At 42.7% G+C, this 14,526-nt stretch overlaps 1 protein-coding gene across 6 annotated transcripts in view; it reads right to left on the bottom strand.

Annotated features, from left to right (window-relative positions):
• The window catches only part of ARID5B (AT-rich interaction domain 5B), a 116,606-nt gene that overhangs the window by 12,632 nt on the left and 89,448 nt on the right, over nucleotides 1-14,526 (bottom strand). For all 6 annotated transcript variants that reach the window (XM_067001097.1, XM_067001098.1, XM_067001096.1 and 3 more), the window contains one exon: nucleotides 8,739-8,836. In XM_067001097.1, coding sequence (XP_066857198.1) covers nucleotides 8,739-8,836 — 98 coding nt within the window. The remainder of the gene's footprint in view (nucleotides 1-8,738; nucleotides 8,837-14,526) is intronic.

The raw sequence follows: 14,526 nt of genomic DNA on the forward strand, positions 1-14,526 counted from the left end.
ACGTGCCCCGCTCGGCACAACGCCCGCGCCGCCCTCAGCCGCAGCCGCCTCCTGCGGGGGGGCATCAAAGTGCCCATAAAGAAGGAAAAGGGGGGGAGTATTCTGTGGGCTGAAGAATATTTACTTGTAAAGCCTGCGAGGAGACCAAATAAAAGGGTCTTTATCATGATCATGATTCCAATATTAAGATTAATAAAATGTATTATTTATAAGTCAATTAACATAAATAGAATATGTAAGCACTAGTGTATTAAAAAATCTTTCCACAGGCAGCAGATTTTTAGCAGCATGAGTTTTTTTTTTTTTTTTTTCCTGGAATAATACAAGAATAACATTTTCCAGCCAAGAGCAGAAACAGTAGGGGAGTCTTTGCTATCACAGAGCTTCTTATTAAATTCAGTCACTGTGAAAAGCGAGTCCCTTTTTTTTTTTTTTTTTAAATAAAGACAACTTAAAATCAATACAAGTTAGATTAACAAATCAGTACTATACTAATCCTGATTTATTACAATCGGCAATATTAAGTTTAATCACGTATAAACTGCTACTCAAAAAAAGATTTTGCTTTACTAAGTCCTGAATTAAATAATGGTGCAGAGTGTACTCAGTTTTTAGATCTGCATCATCTGATATTATGAAAAATTCAATGTACTTCTCTGCAGCAGATGTCAGAGGTCAGCAAATCTATTACAGTAATGTAAGTAATCTGGCTTTCTGCCAACCTTTTTTTAAAAAACACTGAAGCAGATAATTTTATATTTACAAATTCTAAAATCCTCCAGGGACTGAATCTCTTTCCCAACAAAAAGCAGAAACTTCACATTAGAGAAATGTATTTCACAGTATATCAAACATGTCTTCATCATTAGCATTTCATAAAAAGAAAAAAAAAAGCCCTTAATCCTTATTAGTCAACATTTTTTTCCCAGCTATAGAAATAACAATATAAAGTCTAATCTGAGCCAGTAACCACTACATCTTCATGTATTGATTATGCAGAACAAATGACTTTTTTGGCCCAACTCTGCTTCACAGGACACATGAGAGCACGTCTATTTATAGACATGATAAAAAAAGTAGTTACAATAATGCAAAGGATCTGACCAACCCAGAAAGAGGAAGGAAATTAAATGTTAAGGCTGCCAGTTTCCTCTCTAATTCTCCCCACTGTGTGTGGATATTGCGGGGCGCTCGGGCCAGGGAGGAACCATATGCCCAGGACACAGCGCTCTCTCCATGGGCTGCACAGGGGGAAGGAGGGCAGGAGGCTGTTCAGCACAACCCCTACAGTATTTTTATACTATTTGTTTCAGTGGTTATTTTTGCTTGCTTTCTGGCAGAATAAAATATTCCGGCATGTCTCCCATTGACATCATCTTGCTTTCTCAAGGGCTCCAAGCCCAACACAAAACAGTGCGCAAGGGAGCCTCTCAGCCACAAGAATAATCTTGGAAGGACGTAAAATACCAAAGCCCATTACTCGGGAGACGCTGCCCCGTTTCCATTCTTGGCAAGAAGGTTAAGGAAGCTGTTTGCAATGGGAATGGAAAAAGACTTAAATCTGCTCCACCAAATGAATACAGCCACCAGTTAACCCGTGGAACTCACTGCCAGTGGGTACCTCGGGGCCAAGGGATTAGCGAGATTACGCAAGGATTAGATGCTAATGTAAATCATGAGAACACTAAATGCTTAAGAGTTTCAGGAACACTCAGAAGGGACAGGCAACAAATCACCTTACTGGTAGGAGTTCAGAAAACACCTTCCTCCTGGGCACGTTATGCCACTGTGTGTCTTGCTCCTTCCTTCCTCTGAATGCATTGCTGGAGCCAGCCCAGTTTGATCGGGAACTGTCTGTTAGGTCCTCGAGAGCAGCGGGGCAGAGCTGCCTGCAGCCGTGGGTCTGAGCACAGACCAGGATGAGCAGCCACCGAGATGGGGCGGCTCCAGGGACAGCCCCATGCTGCCCCCGGAGTAGAGGGCCCCCGATTGATAACCTAAGTCACAGAAGCCCCATTCTCTTTCCCTGGAAACTCGGTGGCAAAATATTCAGTCGTTTTAAGGGACCAGCAGAAATGCCCTAGCTCTGATCCCGAGAGAAGGCTTATCTTTTTTACAGTGATGCTCTTTAAAAGGGACAAATCTTGGGGCAATGCTGTCGGTGCAAGCATAGGAAACAAGTCACCTTCAACAGCAATCAGCTGGTGGGGATGGACAGGAGCATCAGGCAGCTCTCCTGGGCACCAGCGACCAATTCCGCCGCAGAGAAGAGGGGGGAGGAATAACCCAAGCTCTAAGATCTCAGCCTATTTTCTGAAATGGGAATATAAAACACAATGAGGAAATCAAGCAGTGTGTTCCTCCAGCCTGATTTCCCCGTGCTGAATTGTACAATCCAGGGTTACGAAAGCAAGCCTTGCATGCTTTTGTGCAGAATATAATAGCAATAGGATTATTTGCATTTGCCTGAAGTACAAAACTGGCGTGTATTTTATCAGCAAAGGCAAAATATGTCTGAGTTCAATTTTGTTCCCGAAGAACTTTCCTTCCTTAAAGAAATAGCTCTTTCATCCTTTCATCAACAACTTTCCTCACAGCCCACTGGGAGTGCTGGTGGGTAATGAGAATGGCTCGCTGCTGAAAGGTGGGAACTGCATTGCTGTAAGAGAATTCAAAGACACTTTGTTTTAAGTAAACTGGAAATTAGTGACATTACAAACACAGCTGTTGATTTAGCTGCACAGCCAGGTGATGGAAGCTCAGACACTCTCCAACCTATGGCTCAGCAGGGGGAAATGAACAACCATCCCAGATTTACTGCATGGGAAAGATTCAAAGGAAGGGTGATGGGGACCGTGATGCTTCCCCAAGTCACCTACCAAAATCACTACAAGCCTCTGTTTTAGCCACAGTCACCATTTTCCATCTACAGGCAGTCATACATTTTGCCCAATAGTGCAAAACGGTCTGCACAGACTGTGCAATGCCCAGCCCCTGTGCTCAATACAAGCTTACAGACGTCATTTTGCACTGCTGGCAGGGTGCAGGTCTCCTAGAGGGAAATCCTGCTGACCCGGCCTGGGAGCTTGGAGCCACATCTCCACTGCACAAAGCTGGGCTAACCACAGGCAGCCCCTGCCATGTTAGCAAAGCCCTGCAGCAAAACACAAGGTGGAGATTCCCAGCAGACTTGGGGCATGTGAGAGGGAACAACTTACTCCCCAGCCCTGGTGCTGCTCCTGCAAAAGAGAGTGGCACATCTCCCATTGAGCAGCACCCTCCTGGGACAGCTCAGCTCCCAGCAAGGAAACGGGCCGTGTCCCCGGGGGCACAGCCTGTCCCTACTCCTGGATGTCACGAAGTGGAGTCACCAAGAGGGACCAACACGCTTGGCCTGATGCTGACCAAAGATGCACACCCAGCTCAGATGCTAGGAGTGCCGGGACCCCGCGTGTGCACAGCCACAGCACCTGCTGAGAGCCGATTCACACCAGTGCAGGGGGTGCACGGACAGGAAGCTCTTCTCTGCCTGGCTGACACCCACCCCGGGGCCCTGGGTAGCACACTGCATGCCCCAGTCCTGCTTGGACAAAATCCTGGGTGGAAAGAAGGCTGTGAAACAATTTTGACAAGGGAGAGAGACCATTGCTGTGCAGTCACTGGAAGGGAATGCCTGGTCGCCCAGCACACTCACCCAACGACTCCAGTGCTGGCCAGTAAGTCTCCTGGGTTGTAAACCCAGTCCTGATGAAATTCTGAAAAAACAGCATGTTCTCAGATGTTTTGAATGGACAGTTAAGGATCTGTTTTAATGGTAAACAATTACATTCCTCTGTCATCTGATACTTTTTAAATTTTGGGGAGGGGGGAAGCTTTCTGAATTTTCAATAGTTCCTTTGTTACAGCATCTGTTACTCACATAATTGAAAAGATGTTTGTTCAGTGGTATGCTTGAGAGTACAGTTATTTAATCTTAATGATAAAGCCCTGAGGGCAGAAAATCATAAGTAAAAACCTCTTGTTATTTATCAAAAAAAAAAACAGGAAAAGAAAAAGAAGGAAAAGAGGACAGACACCTCATCTATCTTCAGGCTTAAATTCATGCTTGATGGAAAACTATTGAGACAATTTGAAACTTGCAAAGTTTTCTGGGAGTCTGTGACTAGCTGAAGTGGGAGGGGGGCAGGAAAGTGGGGTGAAGACAAAAATAAAACAATCAGGTTAGTATGACATGAAAAAACTACTGCTTGGCAAAATTTTTTGGGTCAAACAAAGAGCTAGCTGTAGTTTACAGGATGACATAACACTTGATTAATTTTTGCCTGAGGATGTTTTCACACTTAACATTATAAACCAAAACCTTCTATTAATTATGTGTATTAAAAGACAACCGTAAGCATTTCCATGTATACGTTATAACAGAATCTAATTTTTTCTTCCCTCTAAAAGACTGGCTGCTATTTCCTACAAAACTCCACCAAAATGCTTACACTCCACCAAAATTATCCAAACACTTTAACAAAACCAAGCAGCATTTGTGTGGAACGCAGGACTCTCTTGCATATTGAATTACTTCACAATATCCTTAGGGTAGAGAAACTTTTACGGTTGTTACAAGGAAACCATGTAAGGGACTGACTTTGACCTGCCTTGTGTTTCTGATAATGTGTAATATTTATGTGAGCGGTTACGACAGAAAAATGGCAGAAGGGGCTCTGAGCTGCACAAGAGACCATACCTCCTCGTTTCCAAATCCTGGGAGCGCGTGGCCCCTTCCAACGCGACACGACTGCCCGCCGGGTGGCTGCGGGGCAGTACCGCACGCCGCGGCACACCCCGCATCCACAGCCCCGGCCGGGTTGCCTGGGGCTGCCGAGCGAGCGGGGCTTGCTTCGGAGGAAGCAAAGATGAAAGGCGGCCAGGCTTTGAGGCAAAAAAGGCCCCAACAGGCCACTGCTCACATTTCTGTTTTGTTCAGTGAGCTTTATTTGGAACTTCTTATACCTTGCGAAATAGCAAGTCGGTGGTGGATTCTTCTTGTTTTTTTTTTAGGGGGTGGAGGTGTTATATTTATAAAAAATCCCTAACGACAACGTCACCAGCATTGCAGAAACACAGCCTATCGTTTACACGGGATAAGTAAAGCTGCTGATCATGTGCTTTGTGTAAAAGCGAAAGAAACATCAGCCCCTGCATGTGAAAACCACATCTGCATTATTAGGGGAAGGCAGCGGGGAGAAGGGTGCTTCGCAGAAAAGTAGCCGTTTCTGAGGGTTTCCTGACAACCGAGAGATGCGGGGCACCGACAAGGAGCTCTCCGTTTCCCAGGAAAGGCTCGGCCTGAACCAGCCAACACCAGCCGCTCACGCCCCTACGCTGCACGACTGGGCAAGGTGACTGCACGGAGAGGAGCACAAACAAAGAAAGTTAATGACCAAAACAACAACAACTCACAAGCTCCGTACGGTCTGAATCATGTAGAGAGCAACAGCCCCACGATGGGAAAACATTAATGCTTTTTATATTGGTAATCATCTGTAACATGAGCAATTAAGTACAGTACTAATGGACTATAGCCAAGAGCCTGGTACTAATATTAAAAACTGACAGAGATGAATAGGTTTGGAAGGGAAACTAGGCTGACAAAGACATTTTTATGAAGTGCCTTGGCCTATGTGAAATAACCCAATCGGAGGCAGGTTCAGACCAGCCATGCCTACAGTGACAATAACGCATTCATTGGCATTATGTGATTCCTGCTATGCTTTAAATAAAAACACCCATTGCTTCCACTCAGCAACCTGCACTTTCGTTATTATACTCATTAATAAAACAAAAGTTGTCTAACTAATATACAAACAACGCTTACTGAAAAACTGGCAACCTCGCCTTGTTTTAAAATGAAACCACTTACTGGAAACCCAAACTGTACTTCATGAAATGAATCAGCTGACATTGCACACAAAATCTTTCCCCTTTAGGAGAGAAACAAAGCCATCGCCTCGCTGACCCAGGCGCTCTGCCCACCTGCAGCACCCAGCCTCTCCTCCCCGCCTGGGTGCTGGAGGGGGAGCAGAGCAGTCGCTATAGATTTGGCCATGCCGTGACTCCTCTGCTTTTGGCTCTGCTTTAGTGTTTGCCACCTTGGTAAGGGGTGGTTGCAGCCATATCCTGCCTTTTTAGAAGTTATAAGCAGCGGAGGGCATGTGCCATTTCGCTCTGCAGCATCCTAACGATGTCATTGAAAGGTCGCGCCATCTAAGCAGCCATGGTATGCTCAAGCCAGTGTAAACAGCTGGTAGCTTCTCCATCATGTTGGAAAGAAGATAGTTATCTCAACACGGCTGCCCCTGACATCTAGTTGTAGAGACAAATGGCAAGGCTAAGCCAAACAGCAGCGGTACCAGTGACGCCAGGGAACCTTGTGTTCTGCCTCCAGTAAGCAAGGAAAGACCCGTGGGATTCAGAAAGGAAAAATCATGAGGTTTATTCAGCATTTACTTCCCAGCTTAATTCAATTTCCAGTTTAGCTTTACAGCTCACCTTCAAGTTAGAAAATGTATGTGTGTCCTGAATCATGAATGTGTATTCCTGTGCTGCAGTTCTAGTTTTAGATTAAATGTCATCTGAGCACTTCGGCTATAAATGAACATTACATTTACAGGTGCTGTAGTTAGAATTACCAGCTGAAACAAACCATGACAATTTAATTTACTTTTTTCCAAGTCTGAGGCTTAATACAGCTTTCCCATGGTGGAAAAAAGTGTCTAACGCTAGAAATCTAGAGATTGGACCAGTCACTGAGTTTTTTCTTTCTATACGTGTTTTCGTTTTTCAGACCAGATTTGGTAAAGCATATTTTAGGTTACCTCAGGGCTGATCTAAAAATTCTACAACACTTTTTCTCCAAATGCCATCTTCTGACAGCCTGCCACAAAGCACTGAAAAATAGGTCCTGCCTTGTATCAGACCGAACCCAGAATTACACAGTGGCTCTGGAACCCAATGGCTCACATTTGAGCTCTTTGGTGTCTTAAGACCCATCCTAACCGTCGACTATAGTTGTGTCCTCCCTCAGACTGGCTTGGGGCAAGCAGAATTGGTTTTGGGTAGCTGGGAAAGGCTGTTGAATTCTCAAGGCATGGTGAGTCTGCTCAGTTTTTCTAGTGAGTGTAATGGACTTTGTAGTACATCCCTAAGTAACGAAGTCACATGGAGGAATCTGTGCATCAAAGAAGAGTGCAATTCCAGGGTTTTGCATGTAAAATAATAAACCACTAGCATGAAAGCAGAAGAAAGAGAGAAGGGTTCATGGAGTATTTGTGAATGGCTCATTTATTTTTCCACCGCTACAAGAGAGTTGCTCTCTCAGTGAATCTCGGATTTCATCACAGAGCCCAGCAACAGTTGTGACCCAAACCCGCAGAGCCCTAACTCTCGCGTGTGCCTGGGTCTCCTCTGAGAAGTAAACAGGATTTTGCACAGCGCATCTGGCGAGGGAAGACCCAGACTACCAGCTTCAAACCAATCAGCTGGCTTGGGTGCAAGAGGAAGCCTTGAGCCTACCGGGGCTGTAATAATGGAGGGGAAGAGCCGAATACCCACAATCTGATGAGTCAATTACAGCAATCTGTAGCATTTGTCAGCAATGCAACGGCAGGGAAAACCCCGTCTGACGTGTACAGCAACGTGCACAATTTGCTCTGCTGCTTGGCTTGATCTCTGAAAAGCTTCTAACTCTAACTGTTATGGTGCATTAGATGCAATTTCTTTGTTCACCCAAGCCCTTGTGGTGGAGATGTCTCCTGTAAATGAGGGTTGTGAACCTCCCCTCCACGACGAGGGCAGGGTCTCCCTCGGAGTGGCCAACATGTAAGGCACAAAAAGAGGGTGAAAAACTGCCCAATGCGCACAGCTCTGCTGTGCCACCTTCTGCACAGGCAAGTACAACCTCTTCCTGAGCTCAGTACAGTAACTTTCTTATGCCCAGAAACAAGAGATTGGACTTTCCTTATCTGAGCCTGAAATTGCAGAGCTTTTATTAACATTTGCTTGTCTTAAAAAAAAGAAAAAAAAAAGAGTTGTTTCTAAAAACCAAAGCAAACCAAAACAACATTCCAGCTCCAGTATTTTATTCAATGCATGTTGGCTTCACAAGCCCTGGAAGTTATTATCTACATGTGAAGAATAAGAAATCAACAGTTCTGACCAGCAACAATGGCTGCAGAGAAAGAGTGCTTGGCAGCAGCTTGCAGGCAGGGAGGAGGGAAGGAATGCAGTGAAGAAGAGGAATGCAACGCTCTGCATGACCTACAACATTAACAGCACCCTGCATTGTGGGCTGCCCCGTTATTTTGATCACAACCACAATTTGCTTAATTGGTATTCCTAAAAAACGACAAAAGACAAGTGTTTGCATCAATTAGCTGTCATTCCTCATTTTTCCTTGAGTATGCTTTGCTCTATTTTTTGGCTTCTTTATTGAGAAAACTGTTGTAAAAATTAAGATATGTACCAAAGAAAAATCAGATTCTTGTTTTATTTGTTTAGTCACTGAAGACACACACTCTGGTTTAAATTACAATGGATTATCTGACTAAACTGTTGGGGGAATATTTACTATATCTTTAAGAATCCTCTCTCTCTCTCTCTTTCTCTAATTCTTTATAAAACGCTTTGAAGGCTCTCCAAATTAATTTTTTCATTATTAAACAAGCATTTCAGATTTGTTATCTTACCTTTCATAATGTCTGCGAGTACATGTAGCAGCACTTGTGCTTCCAGGGTTACCACCTAATTCATCATAAATATGTTTCCATTGTCGACGGGCTGTTATCTGTAAAAATGGCAATGGAAAATTTAATCTTGCATCTTTACAGATTCTACAGCGTTTGAGTTCACAACAACAAATGCATGTGTGACACTTTCAGAACAGCATGTACTACAAGCACTATAAAAGCCCCTACAGAATATATAGAGCGCGCAGAGCTTTGGGTGTCGTTTTTTCCCTTTTTTTTTTTTTTTTTTTGTAAGTTAACACTATGCCTATTTTCTCTCTCTCTAAAATGGAGTGATCTGACTGATTCATTATCAAGTCACAAGCAATCCGGTCTCACAAAAGAGAATCTCAATCAATACAGGGTCATTAACCATCAGAAGTTTTGCAGACAAATCCCACGGTGAATTATGAAACTGAAGCTAGAACCATACTCAGCACAAATAATGATTACATAGTTATTTTAACTAAATTAGAGAAAATAAATCTGCTGCAAAACCCAAATCCACCACAGAATTCTATAAATCCATAAAAGCATAGTCTGTAACTCTATATGTTACAAGCTGTTTATTTTTATCCATTTATGTCAGTAAAATATATAGATCAAATAGTAATGAAATCTTAACATACTCCAATGTTAATATTTGAGCTATGTACTTTATTGGACCACGCTGATGAAAATAAACATCTTGTAACATATTGAGTTGCATACCATGGCTCTGTTTTTTTGTACAGAAATTAGGATTATACAGAATAACAGATGGAAGACCTGGCAAAAGAATTGTTTCTGAATACCACTTCATTATTTTATATATTCCGCTATATTTAAAACAGGAAGAAAAACAGGAATAGGACAAGCACAACAGATCACCCTCCTTTGCCTGCAGCTCATAAAGAAGGCCAGTGGAAAATTGTGGGGGCAATTTGGGGAGAATTTTGTAATTTTCTGTGGAATGCTGTGGATTTTAATATATTCAGCCCCGGAGGCTTCTTTGGAGTTACCCACAGAGCAGTCAATGGCGTTTACAGAGGAGCTAAAGGCAGCAATCAGAAGAAAACAAATATTACAACTTGCAATCTGAGGCCTGTAATTTTAATCTAAACAAGGGGAGATAGCTACCGTTGTTAAATATTACTGGGCAAGAGGTATTTCTGTTTTGCTCTATATAAAAGGAACATCCTTGCTTTGCAGAAATCGTTCTCTGAAGCCAAAAGGATGGCTGGAGACTTAGCACTTGATAATGTTACAATTCCAAGTTCATTGTTTGCACAGATTTCCTCAGAAAACATCAGCACCTCCTCCAACTCACTACTAGTACCTTTTTTTGGACTTCTGAATACTTGGAAAAAAGGGAGTATTTTATCTTAAAGCTCATTCAAGGCAAAACGGGCTGACTGTATTCAACTGTTTCATTTTCTGTCTTCTGTAACAAACCCAAAGTACATGGGTGGAAGCGAAAGACTGCGATTCAAGGCTAAATTCTCCACAAATTAATTATTTAAATAAAAGCTAAACATTCATCTGAGGAAAAGGCTCACTTTAAGTCTTAGTTCTCTCACTTAAGTTCTTACACTGTCACTTCCCCAGGCTACCCACACTTTGGTCTATTACTTTTACTAAAGGGATTGAAGAACTGAAGTCCTAATGAGCCATAAAGAACATTGCCTCCCAGGAATATGAACGTATGCTCCTTCTGCAACCTGAAAGGTCAAAAAAGCATTGGACCAAGCCCCCTGCTGTGGAGGAATGCCTGGATGGAAAGCTAGATCTGCTCCTGCCTCCCACACCTTTGTCACAGGTCCTTGGGACAGGCAGAGGGACAAGGCATGGCCAGGAAGCCCTTACCTTTTCTTAGTTCCTCAAAATCATGGATCCTCTGTGGACTGTTGCAAGGAGCTTTCTATTAAATACAATCTGGCAGCCTCACAGGCTAAGGGGACAAAGATGCTCAAAGCCAATCTGGGGACTGTGCTCTGACCCATAGTAAGCACAGCCCGGCTGGCTGGCAAAGCTTTGTCCAGGACTCATCTTTGGCTGAGTACAGTGATGCTGTGCAGAAGATATAAATTAAAGCAAAGGATTCGTCCACATGAGGACTACTGCGAGCCCCTTTTTTAAATAAACCCATGTTACTAAGAAGCACAGCAGACATTTTCAAAAGGAGCATGGTAACCTTAGAGCCCAAGTCTCATCAACTGTGAGCTGAATCCAGAGTCAACACTCCAGCTGGAACAACACTAAACACATCCATCTTTAAGGTGAAAGGGGAATCCCTCTGAAATCACTGGACATTTTTCTGTGCCTATCTCCTCTAGGCTGTTTGGAATAATAGTATTTACATAAATATTTGCCCAGCTTTATCCAATTCTGCCTCTGCAGTGGATCAGAACTCCTTGGCAATTAGCAGTTCTGCCCTCCCACGTTTCAATTTGACATTCCCTTAAACAATTGTTATTCTAACAAAGCCTAGGGTTGAGTTTTCCCCTGCTCTGGAAAGTTTAGGTTTTATGCTTAATAAACTTCAAAGGACTAAAGTAAGTGATAAATTACATCCTTAAACAATCTGAGCAAAACACTGCACTGTGGAAACCTCACAATTGTCATGTAGGGCAGCACTGTTCAAGCTGGATGCTCATGCTGGCAATGTTCAAATTAAGGACTGCTTTCTTTCCTCATTGAAGTCACTCCCAGCCACCTTCAGTGACCATGAACTTCTTGAGGAGCCAGAAAAGGGCACTGCTTGGCAATGCTTTGCTTATGGTTATTGTTTGTACCAAAATGCCTGCCTTGGTTGCTTTGTGCTTGGTGCACAGGGGTCTTCTACTCGGAATGGGCTCATATGTGATCCTGGTAAGTAACATGCCCATGGCTGGGGCACATGAAAAACAGAACGGCAGGTAACAGAAGGTGCAAAAATGTTCAAATGTTTTAGTTGGCTGAGCAGGGAATTTCCTATAAGCATTCAGAGGTGTCATTTTTTTTTAAGGGCATAGAGCTACAGTGGAGTAAGACAACTAAGACACTGCAAAAGCTGTAACAAGTACTTCCTAAGCACTTTCACTGCACACTTTTGGTAAATTCAGCTTCAGTTTCCTGACTTCAGTTGGCCTGCTGCAGTAGACAACATACAGAGGACCAAGTTCCTTAGCTGCTTTAATTCTCCAATTTGTTTTTCTCTACACCCACCATCCCTCATGTGTCTTGTACATTTCTACAGGTATAGGATGCTCCAGGCTCACCTATTAATCAAGACAATTGCAAAGGCCAGTCTCATCTCTGAGAGCTTTCCATTCTGATGCTGGCTTTAGATTTAAAGTGGTCTTCTGTTTTGCAGACCTCTCCCACAATTTGCTCCAGCCTACAGGTCCACAATCCTAGACCTGGGCCCACTGGGAGCCAGGAGCATTGAAAATCTCCATGCCATATTTTCCCATCAGGAGAATTTAGAGTTAAATGAGAGACTGCTCTGCCCAGGGACCTGATAGCAGATTCTGATCTCGTTCCTATAAGCATAGTATTAGGCAGTAACGGGTACTCAAAAGCAACCAAATGAAAACAATGATGTTATCTATTAAAGTAGAGGACTGTTTATACAAATGCTTTTAATGGATCTTCTGCTTTGTGAAATTTAAGGTCTTCTGCACTGCCAATCCCAGCGCCCAGCTCTCTTCCTCATGAAAAGGCTTCTTGCTTATTTCCTGCTGTAAATCTAATGGGGGATTTTCTGGTCATGGTATGTGATGTACATAAGGCTCTTCAAAACAGAGCTCTGGCTACTAGCTCTCTATGAAACAAACACAGGTAGTTTTGCATTCCACTGAGATACCAGTTCCTGCAGGCCTGCCCAGACACAGAACTTTTGTATGCATCAATCATTAATTTCTAAAAACTAAAGCACTTTATTGTTGCTTCCAGGAGGCAGCAGCTAAATGGGATCCTACTGACCTTCAGCGAAACTTAAGCTGCTGCACAGTGAAGGTTAAGCCCCACCTGTTTTTCTTTTTACCCTTTATCTTTGTAAGACATCTGCAGGTAGAGTCCATTCAGCACCACACAGTCTTCTACAATTATGCCAAGGCATTCCTCCGGTGTTGGCTCAGAGGGAAAGATGCCACTTCATGATTTGCCAAAGACAGCTCTTAAATAATTCCTGGAAGTTTCCCATCTATGAACATCTGCATCTTTTACTCACTTGACTTAAGGTGACTGACAAAATTTCAGGCCACGGTTGTTAAATGTCACTGCAGCTGAGCCCCCTGGAATGTGACATTTCATCCAAGGATTTGGGGACATTTTAAATCATTCATACTGTGAAGGTCTGCTATACAGAGTGCTTTCCAATGCACTCTCTTATTACTAGCAGTAAAGATGCTTATTTCATCTATCTTCATTTAAGAGAAATGTGATCCCACCAATTCAAAATAGACAGCTTCATCTGTTAAGGAGTTAAACCAATTTGTATGGGTTCCTATTTTTATTAAGACTGTATTACGTCCAACAAGAACTACATGGGAGTGTGGTATTACACAGTTACGGATAACAACTAAGAATTAGTAATCAAACAGATAAGAGATGAGAAATGACTCTCACAAGCAGTGTAACTGGAGAGCCCTTAAGTAAAAACATGACACACAATGATGACTTGACACTACTAAATATCCTGTTCTGTATAGGTAATAGTCTCTGCCAAACCTCACTGGATGCATTCCAGTACTTGGTACATGACAATTAAGGAAAGACAGACAGATGGTTAAGAAAGTTGTTCTCTGCCCTTCAAATCCAGTCCCTGGCAGTTTTCATTCACATTTAGATTCTTAAATAGGACTGGACTCAGAGGACATGCACTGTTCTGTGAATTTGAGCAGAAGCTGAAAAACACTGTACATAATCTTTGCTTGTTTCTCATTTTTAAAGTCCTATAAAGGCTTCTGTACATGTACAAGGTGGACAGGGCAGGGGCTGCAACTGAAAATTGGCCAAATATCATTGTTTTGTCAAACACAAGGATGTAAAGACTGCAACAGCCTTAACTGGGGAAGTTTCTACACTTGCCTATAAAAATTTGTCACCTGACCACTCTAAATTACAATGTGATTTTAACCAATCTTTAATTTGCTGCCTGTTCAGAAAATGGCTGTCACACGCTGAAGCCAAATATTAAGTATTCATATTAAATATAAGTATTATTTTCTTCACAGTACTTCCAAGAGAAAAGGCCTGCTTCTATCTCAATGTATAAACTATAAGAGTGAAATTTTAAAAACAAGTTAAAGACGATGAAGCCCTTATAAAGACTAATGGCTCATCCAAGCCTGATGACAGGGTCCAAACAGATGAATGTATGCTAATCAGGGTGGCTCCTGCCACCCTAAAACTGGGGGAAGCCTTTGCTCTGCACGACTTCTCATCAACAACAGTGCGTAAGAGTCACAGTCACAATTGTGCGTGTGAGTGGTGCAATTTAATCACTGCTGAATTACAGCACTCACTTGAAATTTAAATACAGGACTAAGCAGACCTCTCTAAGATTCTGGAATTAAGACTGAGGTCCACGTCATCTCAGTCATCTGATGCCTTGCTGAAAAATGAAACCCAAATCAAACACAAAAGCCTCTCACCAATGCTCACCATAATGAAATATGTACAGACAAACACAGTTAGGCAAACTTAACCGATATAAACAGGTTATAAAATAATTTTAAAAAGTGGCTGTGCACAGGTCAAAGTATTGCAACAGCTATTGGTTTAA

This window comes from Anser cygnoides, chromosome 7 (assembly GCF_040182565.1).
Source record: "Anser cygnoides isolate HZ-2024a breed goose chromosome 7, Taihu_goose_T2T_genome, whole genome shotgun sequence".
Taxonomy (NCBI): Eukaryota; Metazoa; Chordata; class Aves; order Anseriformes; family Anatidae; genus Anser; species Anser cygnoides.